Genomic DNA, 14288 nt, shown 5'->3' with positions numbered 1-14288 from the left:
AATTAGAAATGTGACTAAATAGAATTGTTGCATAAATGCATTTATAATTGACAAAGCTAATAAGGCACAGCATTTATCTCAATTGTTTCCTATTCTCACTCAAATTTTGCTTTGAAAAATTGATCTGAAGAAGCAAGTGAAGGAGCAGTAATATAAAGTATCTTCACATTATTATGAAAGATTATAAAAAAAAGAAAGCATCGTCATTTCCCCCATGATTCACCTGTACATGTAAATAAACAAAAATGTTGGAAGTCTAGGCAGAAAAAAAAAAATTAAAAAGCTATTATTTTATATCACTGTATCTAAAGATTTGCCTTTGTAAAATGTCTGTGGTTTGGGAATAAAAATTCACTACTCTATGACCTTAGAATTCATATCCATGGTTTGAGATAACTGCATCTAAGTTAGAGTTACTGAAAGTCTCTCCTCCAGAGCTTCTGTAATTTATGAAAAGGATGAAGATTCCCAAGGCCTGGAAGAAATTATGCATTTGCTGGTGAGCATACTGCCTAAGGGTGTTTCTTGAACATAATAACTGTTCAAGGCTCCAGTAAAATCCCAAGGCTCCTGTTCTGTGCTTTACAGTGGACAAAATTTCTCCAGGCATAGCACATTTTCTAAAAGTGAGAACACTTGCTTATAATGTCTCTGCATAAGTTCTAGTCTCAATCTTTAGCTAAGAGAGAAAGATGGCTGAAAACCTATCTTTTAATATTTATCCAAATCACAAGTGAAGTGTTAGGAAGCTTCCTCTAGGTCCTCCAATTCAATGATCTACTTAAGCAGCTCTTAAGTCATAATGTAGTAGTTTCAGAATAAAACGTAAAAAAATACTTTATAATCCACATGGATTTACAAATACAAATATAAGCCTTGTTAGTTGACAACAAGGCATCTTGTCAAAAAAAAAAAAATGGCATTTTTTTTTTTTTTTCATTAAGCCTTAACTATGATCTCAGTAATGTTCAATGGTTAGGATCTCGCTGTTCTGTATCGGAGGTGAAAAGGGAAATACGATGCTGGAGAAGGAGCTAGATGAAGACAGGCAACTGAAAAAGACTTGACCTAATTATTTTAACAGGCTTAACACGTTAGACATCCATAACTCATGCCTGTCAGAAACTATGTCAATGCAATACCCTGCATGAAGCAGCTTATAACAGTAATAAAAAACATTGCAGGATGTTGTTAATCACTTTTGGAAATTATGTGGTATTTTAAAATGATAAATCTACTGGTTAGAATGGAAAACAAAATACTGGTTTTCCATCTTTGTCTCTAAAATAATCACAAATGCTGTATTTTAGGGCAAGCATTTGTGAAAGATAAAATCTCTCAGAATTATTTTCTGAAGACAAATGTTAAAAAGAAAAGTAAAAACAAACAAAAAAAGGGAAGGTATTCTAACGCTTTGATGTGCAACTCTCTAATACATCAAAAATAAAGTGAACTTCTCCAGGAAGAACTTAGATCCATTGTATTGATGGATAGGTGTAGGACACTCGCTAGAATGTAGGGAAATACTGGTAGGACAAATGAACTATCTCACTGTGGCAAAGCAAAAGGAACCTCGTGAAGTTTTTGTTCATTTTATAGCAACCATCAATGATTATAGCATCAGTAGGCAACGTTTCAAAGGTCACATAAGAAGTTATAGCCTGGTCTAGGCAGGGGACAGAGAAACATTCCATTGTTTATAAACAGCTAATTTCCATAAATATTTATTCAAGCCACGAAGGTAGAGACATAGGAAGGATGAGAAGTTTAGGGATAATGAAGATCTCTAGGAATAGAGTCCCAGGAACTCTAAAGGGAACATATGAACCTTGCAAACAAACCTTAAGGCATTGTTTTTCATTACCTTTCACTACGGCGGTCCAGGTAATTCTAATGCCTCTCGCATTCAGCCTGGAACCTCTAAAAACATGCCAAGCCATGTCTACCAATCAACCCACAAGCCAAACCCAACAATCACAGACAAGACAACACTTCAGACCTCCCAGTAGAGATGCCGATAGATCATGGAGACATGCTCTGCGTCAGTTTGCTTGACAGACTGTTAAAAATCCTCCTGCAGAATACTGAAACGTAAGACACTCTTACAACCTTAAATTCAAGTAGCTTCACACGATTTGTGGAGGAGAGCTGGCGAAACCAATAAACACATGAAAATAGGAATACAGCTGGAATCATCATATGTTGACTGCTTCCGGCTGCAATTCAGAAAAAATATCTTTCATATTTGTCATTTCTTTTATTATTATTATTAGAATAAGTCTTTTTGTAGACTTGTCACAGTCCTCTGACGGCCTGAACAGAGGGATGTCTTATTAAAACACACACATAAACACACATGTCAATAACTGTCTGATGCTTTGTGGGACCTGTCCAGTACCCTCAGTCTCTTCTGTACAATGCATCGCTGATGTGATTTGTAAATTCCACATGATGCTGAAGAGAAGACTACCACCGAGCAGAAGCGTGATGCCCTCTGGAGCGCATATACTACATAAACACAATACTTATTGTAGCTACACGAATACAGACAAAAATACCAAGGTAAGTTTTGCTTCTTCAACAACGCTAAAGCAATCTCTAGGAATTGTAAACTGCTATCATGAGAAAGTAAGTCAAACTAAAAACTTTCAGAAAACACTCCTTATGGCATAGATCAATACCATCTAATCCATTCAGGCAACCACGTGTACACTCCTGTATTGAATGGATTTACTGGGCTTGGGGTCGCAGGCATTCTCTGTGGGACTTCATATACAACTCTTCTGCGGAACGTATTTAGAATTCAATATAGAAAAAGAGCAGTAAAAGTTAAAGGCCATATATCTCAATCCCTTTTTCTTCCTTGGCCTTTGCTCTCACGTCCTCCTTATCTGCTATTACTTTGTATCCCATTGCTATTTCCTCCAGCTTCTGAATGTACCATACTGGGGGGGGGAGGGGGGAAGGAAAGAAGGACGAATTGACTCAACTTCTCAGGGACTAGTAGAAAATACCATTTTCATTTAAGCTAAGAAAGGTAACATAGCATGGCATAAAGTAGAAAGGATCCATCATTCAAGAAAATTCATTTTCACATTTTGGCTATTTAAAATGATAATCTCAGCCTCCAAGTTTAATAGGAATTGCAATGTAGCAATCTAGGATTTGGAAGTAATGCACGAGTGGTCCCCATTCTCTAGATTTCCTACAATACACTGCATGTACGAAAAACATGTTTACATCACACGAAAACTTGACTATCGTGAATGGTAGATAATAACCCGTCTGATCATAGCCCGTCCCCATCTGAAACTTTCCCTTAGAGAAACTTATTTATACACAACTTTCAAAGAAGTTACCTCCACGATGGCTTTCCCTTTGCTTCATACCTGTATATCTTGTATCTCGTGCTAAATCCCTGGCGACTTCTGTCCACAAAATCTGTGTATTCCTGTGAGCGATGGAAGGGTCCCTTATCAGACAGGAGCCAGTCGAAGGGGCTTGTGGCATGCTGATCGGAAACAGCAGCAACCGCGAAAACCCAGCAATGCAGACTCAGTGCTATCCACTCCCATAGAGCCATCAGAGAGAACACTTCAGCAGCGGCCCTGGTCCACCATATCATGCTTCCACTGGGGGGTTAGAGCCTTCATTCTTTTAGCTTTCCCTCAACACCTAGACAAAATACACAGGCAATTAGTTAGCCCCTAGAAGAGTCTTTTCTAGCAAGTAAGGTGTTGAGGTGGCTAATCCTTTCTTTCTTTTTTAATTTTAAATCACTGTTTTAAATGCAATGATAGTAAGAGCATGTATAAGTAAAACAAAACAATTTCTGTTTTTTTTCAAAGCTGTATCTCTTTCATACTTTGTGTCATTTTGAAATTATTGGAAAATAACTGACTGAGTCATAGTGGTCTCATCATGGCAGTGTCACAGTGGGTCATGAACGTCTATGACACAACAACCAGAATTTTGACTAATATTTCATTTTTCTGCTTAAATGTTTTATAACTTGAGACACTTTCTAAATAAATAATGAGCATTTAATTATATTGTAACTTGTGTTATAAAATTTTAATACTTAGTGTATTTTACTGTTATTTTAGAGAAAAACTTCAAAATCAATGAAAGATATTTAGGTAGTTATTTGCATGAGATAAACTTGGATGGAATAAAACTGTGGGTTTAAGAATGCATACATAAATAAATAATTGTGTTTATATGTGTGTGTATATGTCTATCATCTTTCTATCTATATACATAGATGGATGGATGGTCTGAAGGTTGATGGGAGTGGAAGTGTGTTTGCTCAGATTTCTTTTTGTTTTCACCATCCTATTAAGGACTAACTTCCCTGATTATTTCAATAGAATCATAATTAAATTACTTTTAGGATCTTTAAAAGATTTAAATGTGCCTCTATGTCTTATGCATGAGATAAATAGGCATACCTACAAAATCCATATACACACAAAGACAAAGCAGATTATACATAAACTATGAGACCACATGTATTAATTTTATAAGCATTCAGAAATAAAATATTATAACAAGGGGTGTAAGTCCCACTGTGGTAGAGCATAAATGACTACACATTTATGTAATGTAATGTCTATAGGCTACACACACACACACACACACACACACACACACACACACACACACACACACAGAGACATCCTACAAATATTTTAATTCAATCCTACTTTCCGCCCTCACCATTTTTTCCCCGTATTATTCTTTATAGCACATAGAACTATGCAGGATATACATTCTGACTAATGAGAAAGTTCTGGCTACAAAATTTTTTTGTTAGGAAAATCTCTTCCGAAAGTCATCAAACGCACAGTAGTAAGTAAAATATTTTAATTACAGTAATTGTCATATTTCTCTGGTATTTAGATAAGGTAACTGATAGTTTGACGTACTTTCTAGTTAGAACCCTACAATTCATAATTTAAGTCTAATCTATTTATATAGGAGAAGTATACAGTAATAATTTTGCAACTATAAAGTATGTCAAAACAGTGACACACTATGGCTGCTCTAGGTCATCAGTCACATAGCCAGCACACAATTAAAACGACTCATAAGACACATATGATATGAGTTGCCCAATCATATGAGTTGCTCCACTGTGGCGATTACAGAATGCCCTCTTTTGTAAACCACAGAGGAATTCTTACAAGTGAATACATTCTAAAAATAATTTATCATAAGAAAGGATGGCATCACATAATAGAAACATTTTAGAATAGGAGCTGGGAGATGCTGGATCTCCCTCAATTATTTGTATAAATGTAGCACTGTCAAGTGATTCACTCATAGTGTCTAGGAATTCTGAGGAAGAAAACAGATATTTTTTACATTTTTAAGTGGGAACTATACCATTTTTCAAAATATGAATATATTTAATTTACATTCATAAACTAAGAATTATTATTATGCATAATAGTATGGTATAATCCCCCTGTGACTAATAAATACTTGTTACCTTTGTTAAATAGTCCATTTTATTCTGCTGATCAAATATATTCAAACTAGCAATATTTCATAAATCTTATAAAACCTTTATATTTTCTTCCGTAAAGCACCAAGAATCCGAGCATGTGGTAAGGATATTCAGAGTGTTTCAAAGCATACTTCATACTGATATGAAATCATGTAGTCACATACTATAAAACTAAACCTAACTCTGTGCTCAAGCACATGATTTTGTTAGATACACAGTATTACAGAAAAAGTAAGATACAATTGACCTAGATAGCATTTAAGGTCCTAATCTCAAATTTTTCAATACATAATTACCCAGAAACACTGTTTTTATTATTTTCTTCACCAAATGTGTTATAACTGTTTTATGGTCCTCTTATTCCCTAGTCTCAACATATAGGAAGATGGAGTGATTTTCTTAAATTATTTGCAAGGAAACTACCTTAGAAAATGTTAGCATTAGGTTTAATTATTTCTGTTTCTTCTAATTCTGATTTGAGTTCATCATGTTCACGCTCCTGCTCAGAAATTAGTTTTCCCAAAAGAGCAGTTTATTAGCACATGGCAATATCAATCCTGACTAAATTTATTTTGGGGGACCTCTTGAAATCATTATGTTTATAAGGTCTTTGTAAAGAGATGTACAATAACCAAACTATCACACTTGACTCTTCTGAAACCGTATTTGAGAAATGCCTTTAACAGTTACAAAACAGAGAGAAAAGCAGTTTTAGAATACATTAAAGAAAGGATGTAGGCTTTCAAAGATCCTTAGAACAAGGGGACACCAGACTCAATATTCACTCACAAAAGGATCTCATTTACTTAGCCACAAAAACAGGGAAATGTACATTTGAAACACCCTTGTACATATGAGTACAGATTTTTAATTATTACTGAATGCCCTACATTGGTTCCTTTACTTGATATGGGTTAATAACCTTATCGATTCTTGTGTGAAAGATAACTTTGTAATATAGATTGCCAATGACAAAACAATGAATCAAGTTCCTTAAAGGACATTTGGAGGTCACTACTGAAATAAGCAGGTAAATATAAAGGTATCGCTATGGAAGAGAATCATGAGAACCAATGAAAGACAGTACAAAGTATTAACCTAGTGAGTGAATTCATTGATTTGACTCCCTTGAGTGTGGGGAAAGTGCAAAATGACCTTGAACTTACTATTTCTGAATAAGTATATAAGAGACCAACTACGGAAATGACAGTGTCAATGAACAATATTTTCCAGAACATGTAAGGGTGTATTTTATGAAAAAATAAAAGAAATTGTCTAACAAGAAACAACAAAACATTATAAACAAAACAAAAGTGTAAATTCATGTTTAAAAAAGGGGTATTTATTTAAAGGTGGTATTGAACGAGTTGTTTTCTTGTAAAATAAAAGAAAGTGGGGTGGGGGGAGGGAGATGAGGGTAAGGGGGATCAAATATACGGTGATGGAAGGAGAACTGACTCTGGGTGGTGAACACACAATGGGATTTATAGATGATGTAATACAGAATTGTACACCTGAAATTATGCAATTTCATTAACAATTGACACCCCAATAAATAAATTTAAATAAATAAAAAATAATAAAATTAAAAAAAATAAAAATGAAAATAAAAGAAAGTGATAAATATTGATATATCACAGTTTAAAACTAGATTTTTAGTATATGGCTTACTCTTAACAAATTCTCACAAAATAAAATTTAGTGAGAACAATATCAACTCATACAACTTAATCATTTGCAAAGATCTAGTGGCCTTAGAAATCTGTGCAGAAGGAAATACACCAAAAGGATCTTATATATAGTAGTATACACGAATACATATAACACATAATAAATGCATAAGTTATTAATATATTTACTCTAGATGTAACAATTTCTAGCATAGAATTATGATTCCTCTTCCCCAGCTCTGTGTAATCCTAATCCAGGGTGACAGTGGATTACTTCCATCTAAAATACTGACATATCATATGAACTTGAAATTCAGAAAATATTTAAATTTATAAAATATTTTCTATAATGTTAAAAATGAATTTCTAGTATAGTTGAAACTACAAAGTAGAAGATTATAAATCACTGATTTAAGACTTGGTATGCTTTAGATTGTGGGTTATATCATAGAGACTCTTTTTTTAGATCACATTACTAATGAGTATTGTTAAACAACACTGCATGCTGATCATTTCTTCTTTTGTCTGCATTTGGACTGATTTTTGTTGCCAACACCACCAAAACATATCCTCATGGAATAAAACCCACTTATGATCTTGCATTTGCAAAGAAGTTTCATAAATAGTTGTGTCAAAAACATTTTTTTGTATTTAAAACCCACAGGAAGTTGACAGATTAACACAGTAAACACGTACAAACTTCAGCTACATTCACCATTCACCTGTTGTTCGTATTTCACCACCTAGTCTCTCTCTTCTTCTCTCTTTCCATGTATATAACAGAACAAGGTTCTGAGGAAAATTGACTGCTTTGCCAAAGATTATATACCCATTCTCCAAATTCCTGATCTTGAGCAAGTACTACATTGCTTTATAAAATAGCTTCTTAACGTTCACAATCACTAATACTGAAGTTTATAAATTTTACAAAAAGTTGAATCTTCAAAATAAAGTCTCCAGTTCCCAAAGGGACTGGAATATACATTATTCTATTAAAGTATAAATATTAGAATCGTTTGTTATTATAAATTTATACATAATACTCCCAGAATCTATTAAATATATAGCATTAGATTATCATGTTATATAAGCAATTCTTTTATTATATGCTGAAATAAATGCTAGCACTGAATTATCTATTAAATATAACATTGTTTTAGTAAACAAAGAGTTAAATATATATTTTTAACTGTAAGTTTTTCCACATAGTCAATGCTCATTCCTATTTGGTAGAATTACTAATACAGAAACCTAGAATAAAAGAGTAAATCTTATCGATCACCTACAATGTACAAAATACTCCGATATGCTTTCAAATGGAGAAGGACCACAGGTGTCACTAAAAACACTGCTCTGTCCTAACTTGATTGTTAGGAAGACCAATTGTAAGGCAGAAATTAATACTTCTGTCAACTACAAATCTACATTCTCCGGTTTTTTTCTTAATCTCTTTCTAGTTTCCTTATCTTATAAATAACACTTTTATTCACTCAAATTTTTAAGCCCCAATCCTATGTCCACTACCTTCTCAATCACTGCATTTATCTCATCAATCCCAAAGTTCTACGCATTCTTCCTGCTAGGAATCAAATCTATCACCTTCCGACTTTATGTGACTGGGTCACTCTTATACCCCAACACTACCACCATCTTGAATCACTACCATCATCTGGATTACTACAATAGCTTCATAATTGTTCTTCCTAATACCCCCTGGCTCTCTCCAATCTATTCTTTTTACTACAGTTATCTCACTAAAAAGTTAAATCTGAAAATGCAAGTCTTTTACTCCCACTTACGATTTTTGTTCTTCTGACCTCTTGATAACATCCAAACTCTTTAAGATACTATATAAAATTATCTTCCATTGCTTCGCTCTCCACCCACATCTTTCCCCTTTGTGTATGCCAATACCATCATCAACCGAACATCTACTATGCTGCAGTCATGATTTTATTCCTCAAATTCACCTCCTTTTGTCATATCCTCAGGATCATTGCATATGCAGTTCCTTCTACCCGAACCACAATTCCTACTCGGATCCCTTCACCTGCCCAAACTTAACCTATTCTGGAACTGCAGACTAGAATGTCACTTCCTCCACAAAGCTTTCTATGATCCTTTGAAGTTGGTTGGTCAGACTTCATGTTCGCATGGCTTCATCTTTTAAAGCACAATTACAGGGCATATTTATTTGTATATTCTGTTTCGTTTCCTATGTATCTCTCCTGCCATAGCTAGACTTAGTTGTAGGAGGATGAGAATAGTTCCTATTTTAATGACAACTGAATACAGTTAGCGAGGTGCCTGAAATAAAGTTATTTAATAAGTACTGGCTACGTGAATGAAAGAATGGTGATTAATTAAGTGCTAAATTGTGGTGTAGTTAACATCCTATGTATGGCAGGTTAAGAAAACTTCTACATAGAAGCAAAAAAGAAATTTTACAGAGGACTTTGCATCTGAGATACACCTCAGATGACATTAGCTTCAATAGTTGAGAAAGAAGGGAAACTGAATTCTAAGGTAATGGTTTTGGTGTCAAAATCATAAACATAACTGACAACTAATGAAGTAATAGCAAAGCTAAGCATGCTTAGTATTTTAAAAATTATTAAGGACAGGGATATAAAGCATCATTAATTATAATTGTGGAAAACTCAGACTCTTTTCATTTATGCTCTTTTATTCAGAGTTTCTAAAGACGGACCACATAAACAAGAGTCCACAGGTCAAGTCAAACATAAATCCTCTTCTCACTAATGAGCATAGTGTATGTTATACTGTATTGTCTCTCTTGATGTTAAAGAATAACAATATAAAAACAGCAGTTAAACAGCTTGCCTGCCCCTCCCCCTCTGGAAGGTCATATACTATAGATAACTTTAAAGTCCCTCCAAAACCACTGGGGGAAAAAAGTCAGTGACGATAAAAATGGCATACTATTATTATTTTCTTCACAGTAAAATCAACCTTAATTGAGAGCTTTTGATATGCCATCCATTTCACCAATAGTCTGTACTTCACTCCCAACCACACGATGGGTATCTATTATTATCAGCAGTTGCTTGTTTAGATGATTGAAGTTCAAGGTGAATAAACATATAGCAGAGCAAGGATTCAATGTGGCTAGTCTTGAAGCCAAAATGAAAACAATGCTCTCCCTGTTACAGCCCACTACAGACTAATGAGAGCTGATTGCAGATTGAAAGTTCCTTATTAGGATTTTAGCGGTCAGTTAATGAAATGTTTTTGAAAAAGTAGAAATAGAAATAAAAAATAAAATGAAAAATAAAATGGGAGATTGTTATCTTAATCTATTACAAGCAAATGATCTGAGTAACTACATATTATGGGTTTTCATAATATAGCTTTTCATATTATGAATTGCTCAAGCATACCTGCTTCATATAATTTAATATTTTCAAAGAAGGTTATAGTTTAATCAACTAAATGTTACTCTGTTTAATACATTTTAAGACATGTACTATAAACTAAAAAGTCAGGTAATATTTTCAGATTATATGTGTGATTTATTGGCTTAAGAAGTATAATCATGGTCAGACTGACTTAATTTTGTTATCCTCTCTTCAGAAAAATTGCAAGATTAATCTAATAGGCTTGATTAGTAATCTTATTATAAATTACTTTATAGTAGTACTAAAAGAAAAGAAACTATCCAACATACATAAAACAGAGTTGGTGTCTCACAATGAGAGACATAATAAAAATTCAATGGAATGAGACGACTACTATTTTGCTGAAAAGCAACCATCAATTTTTAATTAAGTTCAGTCTTCTAAGTCTTCAGTCATCTCGAACATACCAGATAATAATAAGAATATGAGGATTATTTCTAACAAGTATTATTTTAATGAACACTAGCATGAAAACTCAGGCTATCCCTAAAAAATATATGTTTGTTCTCTGGTACTATTTGCAGGAAAGATACCTGGATGTAAGCAAAGTAGTTTTAAAGGCATTGTTTTTCTAGAATAGCATTAAACTCAAGTATTAAATTTGATGAATTACTGAGACATATATAGATTATCTAATACTTCATCTTCCTATTTGCATAGACACATGGATTTTCAACTTTGAATGCTCATGACCTATACCTATAATATAAAGTCAATAAAAGAACGGAGCTCATTATGCCTCTCGTTAAATAATGGTGATAATCTATAATTTTAGACTTCATATCATTCAAATTATTCTTCCTTAATTTACACATTATTTATGTAAAGATAGTGAATTTTTACATAGCCTAAGGCAATAGAATTAGTCATGTTATTATATAAAGATGTCAAGAAATTCATCACGATATAAAATCTTGCATACATTACGTAATGTGTGCCATTTTTCCATAAAAATTATGTAGGATTTTGCCACATTTTTTTCTGTAGTCTACCAAGGTTTAGAGAAATGGTTGTCTTATCTTTAAGCATTTGTTGAAATATACAGTAATATGTACAAAAGGGATGAATGTCATTCTGACTTTTAGATATACAATTTATCACTGAGTACACTTAAGAATTATACCAGAATTTACATTTTTCTTTTCCTTATGCGTTGATAATTTTATTTTCCTCAAGAAAGTAAAACAAATTTACAGAAAGCTAAAACTTAGTAATAAGCCCTAGAGCAAAAAAAAACAAAACAAAACAAAACAAAAATCATTTAACTCCAGGCATCACAGAAAACTGAGGCTATCCAAACAGGTATTACATAAGAATGGAATGAACTCTTGTTTAAATTAGCAATTCCTTTTGAATTTTAAAGACAAGTGTCCTGCTGGGTTAATAACTCCTTGAAACATTTTTGAACATGGCAGTGTGAACATTATGAAAATTACTGCTGACTGGATGGATTTCCACTCATGAATCTTCTAAAGTTTCCCAATATGCTACTAGAACCCTCATCCCCACTGCTGCTCCTAGACTGTGAAAGGCTAGCTGTCAGGGATAATGTTTCAGACACCTGTGGCCACACTGTCACCCACACAGTGAAGTAATGGAGCCTGCTCGGAACTGAATTCCTGTTTTTGTCTTTAACTTTGTGGGCTGTTTTACCTGCTTACACTAGTACGAGATGGCCATTTTATTAATAAGTAAAGTGTTACTATTATACCTGTACTTTTCAACTTTTTTTTTTTCCCTTAAGAATTGAGCTGCCTTGTTTTAAATCACATTGTATAAGACTGGCTTTACAAGTGATTCTTCCTGGCCATTTAACTGTGAAAACTGTATTCCAGAGGGTCCTTCTCACTATTTGTTTCAGCTGACCAGGCAATACAGAGCCTCTGAATTACAGATTTAAGTGTTTTCCCTGTTAATGAGGGTTCGGATTTCTCTGAGGAGTATATACTGCAGAGAGAACTAATCTCCTGCTTGATCCTGTCAATACAATCTTGTCCCACCAATAAAGAGGAAGTTAAATGCTACCAGCTAATGGTGGAACTGATTAAAAAAAAATGAAGACAAAGGGAAATCCATTCCTTAATTCTGTCCAGTATACAGGGGGATCATTCTTAAAATCCCAAAGTTTAAGAGTCACCTGGGTTATCTCTATAATTTCCATATCAAATATCTCAGTGTTTCAACACATGACTTCTTATAACCAAATATCTTGGTAAGATTCAAGTATTTAATTTTAACTCATGAGGAACGTGGTCAGAAACTAAAGAATAAGTAAAATACGAAAAGTGCTTCAGAAAGTTTATTGTAATTGCTATCTTTGACTATCAAAACAGTGAAAACAAAACAAAACAAAAAAAATAGCACAGTTTAAAATAAAGGTTAAAATCATCCACATATAGGAAGGGGGTAAAAATAATGGTTATACACTTCTGGATATAATATGGTTACTATAACTTGCAATATGATCTTGCTTTTTCTTTATTATAGTCCAATAATAAAAAGGATTCAAGTTTGTAAGGAGAATAAGTCATTTCTTGTCAGTAAAAGAATTCTGTAACTTCTGCACATTTGAAGGGAATTTCAGGAAACTGTTAATTAAAAAATAACAAAAAACAAACTCACTGAAAAATACCAATGTGTAGATCCATGCAAGGACAAAAATAAACCGTTTGCCGCTGCCTTTCTGGACAATGTTCAGCTACAGTTTTTCAAAGCTTTAGAAAAACGTCATAAAGATCCTGGGTAAAACCTGAAAGTGCAATGCTATCTCGTTCAGTAAAGGCATTTATACTGCTGTGTTTAAAAAAAAAAAAAAAAAAAAAGGCTGACGAATATATTCTAAGAACAAGACATAACATGGGAAGAAGATGAGAAATCATGCATTTTGGTAACCAAATGGACAATAAATCCATGGATTTGTAATAGGACCAAAACATGCCTTGGAGTTAACTAGACTACTAGAAGATAAAATGAACTATTTCATTAGAAGTTATATATGTAGAAATATAAATAGGAGTGTATCTTCTGAAGTCACACACAAAGTCAATATTATCTTTTAGATACTTTCAAAGAAAGTTCACTAAAATTATTTAAAAGTTTTTTTGTTTGTTGTTTTAAGAGGTCCTGATTATTTAAGCCATAGGAAAAAATATTTAAAATAAGAATCTTCAAGTTCTTTTTATCCATGGCTGAAGAAATGAAAATGTTCAATTTTTTTTAATAAAACGTGTGGTTATAAATATTGTCGGTGTACTCCTAAACGTATCTTCTAATCCTGCAGTGGAATATCTTTTTGCAATGGCTACCTCTTGCATCAATCTAAGAAAAGCACTAAAACTTTGTTATTTTCTGACCCAAAGTTACAATTATCTTTCCTATTTCCTCAAGACATTATCAGTGAGCCTACAAGCAGAAAAATTATTGATCAGGGATCCAGGTCAATAAATGAAAGTACTAAAAATATTTCCAGAGAAAACCTTAAAGAATACAATTTGATAGAGAAGAGGAAGTAGTAGTTATAGATATCATTTAATTCACAGCATAGTAATTCTTGTGATTATTTAATAATTCCTATAATTATAATTCCTATAGTAATAATTCCATGGAATTCCAGCATAAGCAAAGTCAGGCAGGGATTCATGTTGGTTTTATTCACTAATGTACCTGTAGCACCACAAAAAACAAAAC

General features: G+C 33.3%; 1 protein-coding gene across 7 annotated transcripts in view; it reads right to left on the bottom strand.

Annotated features, from left to right (window-relative positions):
- BRINP3 (BMP/retinoic acid inducible neural specific 3) overlaps positions 1-14288 on the bottom strand; it is a 347922-nt gene that overhangs the window by 240319 nt on the left and 93315 nt on the right. For all 7 annotated transcript variants that reach the window (XM_081039064.1, XM_081039061.1, XM_081039059.1 and 4 more), the window contains one exon: positions 3390-3675. In XM_081039064.1, the coding sequence (XP_080895190.1) occupies positions 3390-3625 (236 nt within the window). In that variant the 5' untranslated portion in view covers positions 3626-3675. The remainder of the gene's footprint in view (positions 1-3389; positions 3676-14288) is intronic.

The sequence above is a fragment of the Rhinolophus hipposideros genome (genome assembly GCF_964194185.1).
Source record: "Rhinolophus hipposideros genome assembly, chromosome: 26".
In the NCBI taxonomy this organism is placed as follows: domain Eukaryota; kingdom Metazoa; phylum Chordata; class Mammalia; order Chiroptera; family Rhinolophidae; genus Rhinolophus; species Rhinolophus hipposideros.
This window is presented reverse-complemented; position numbering and strand designations above follow the sequence as displayed.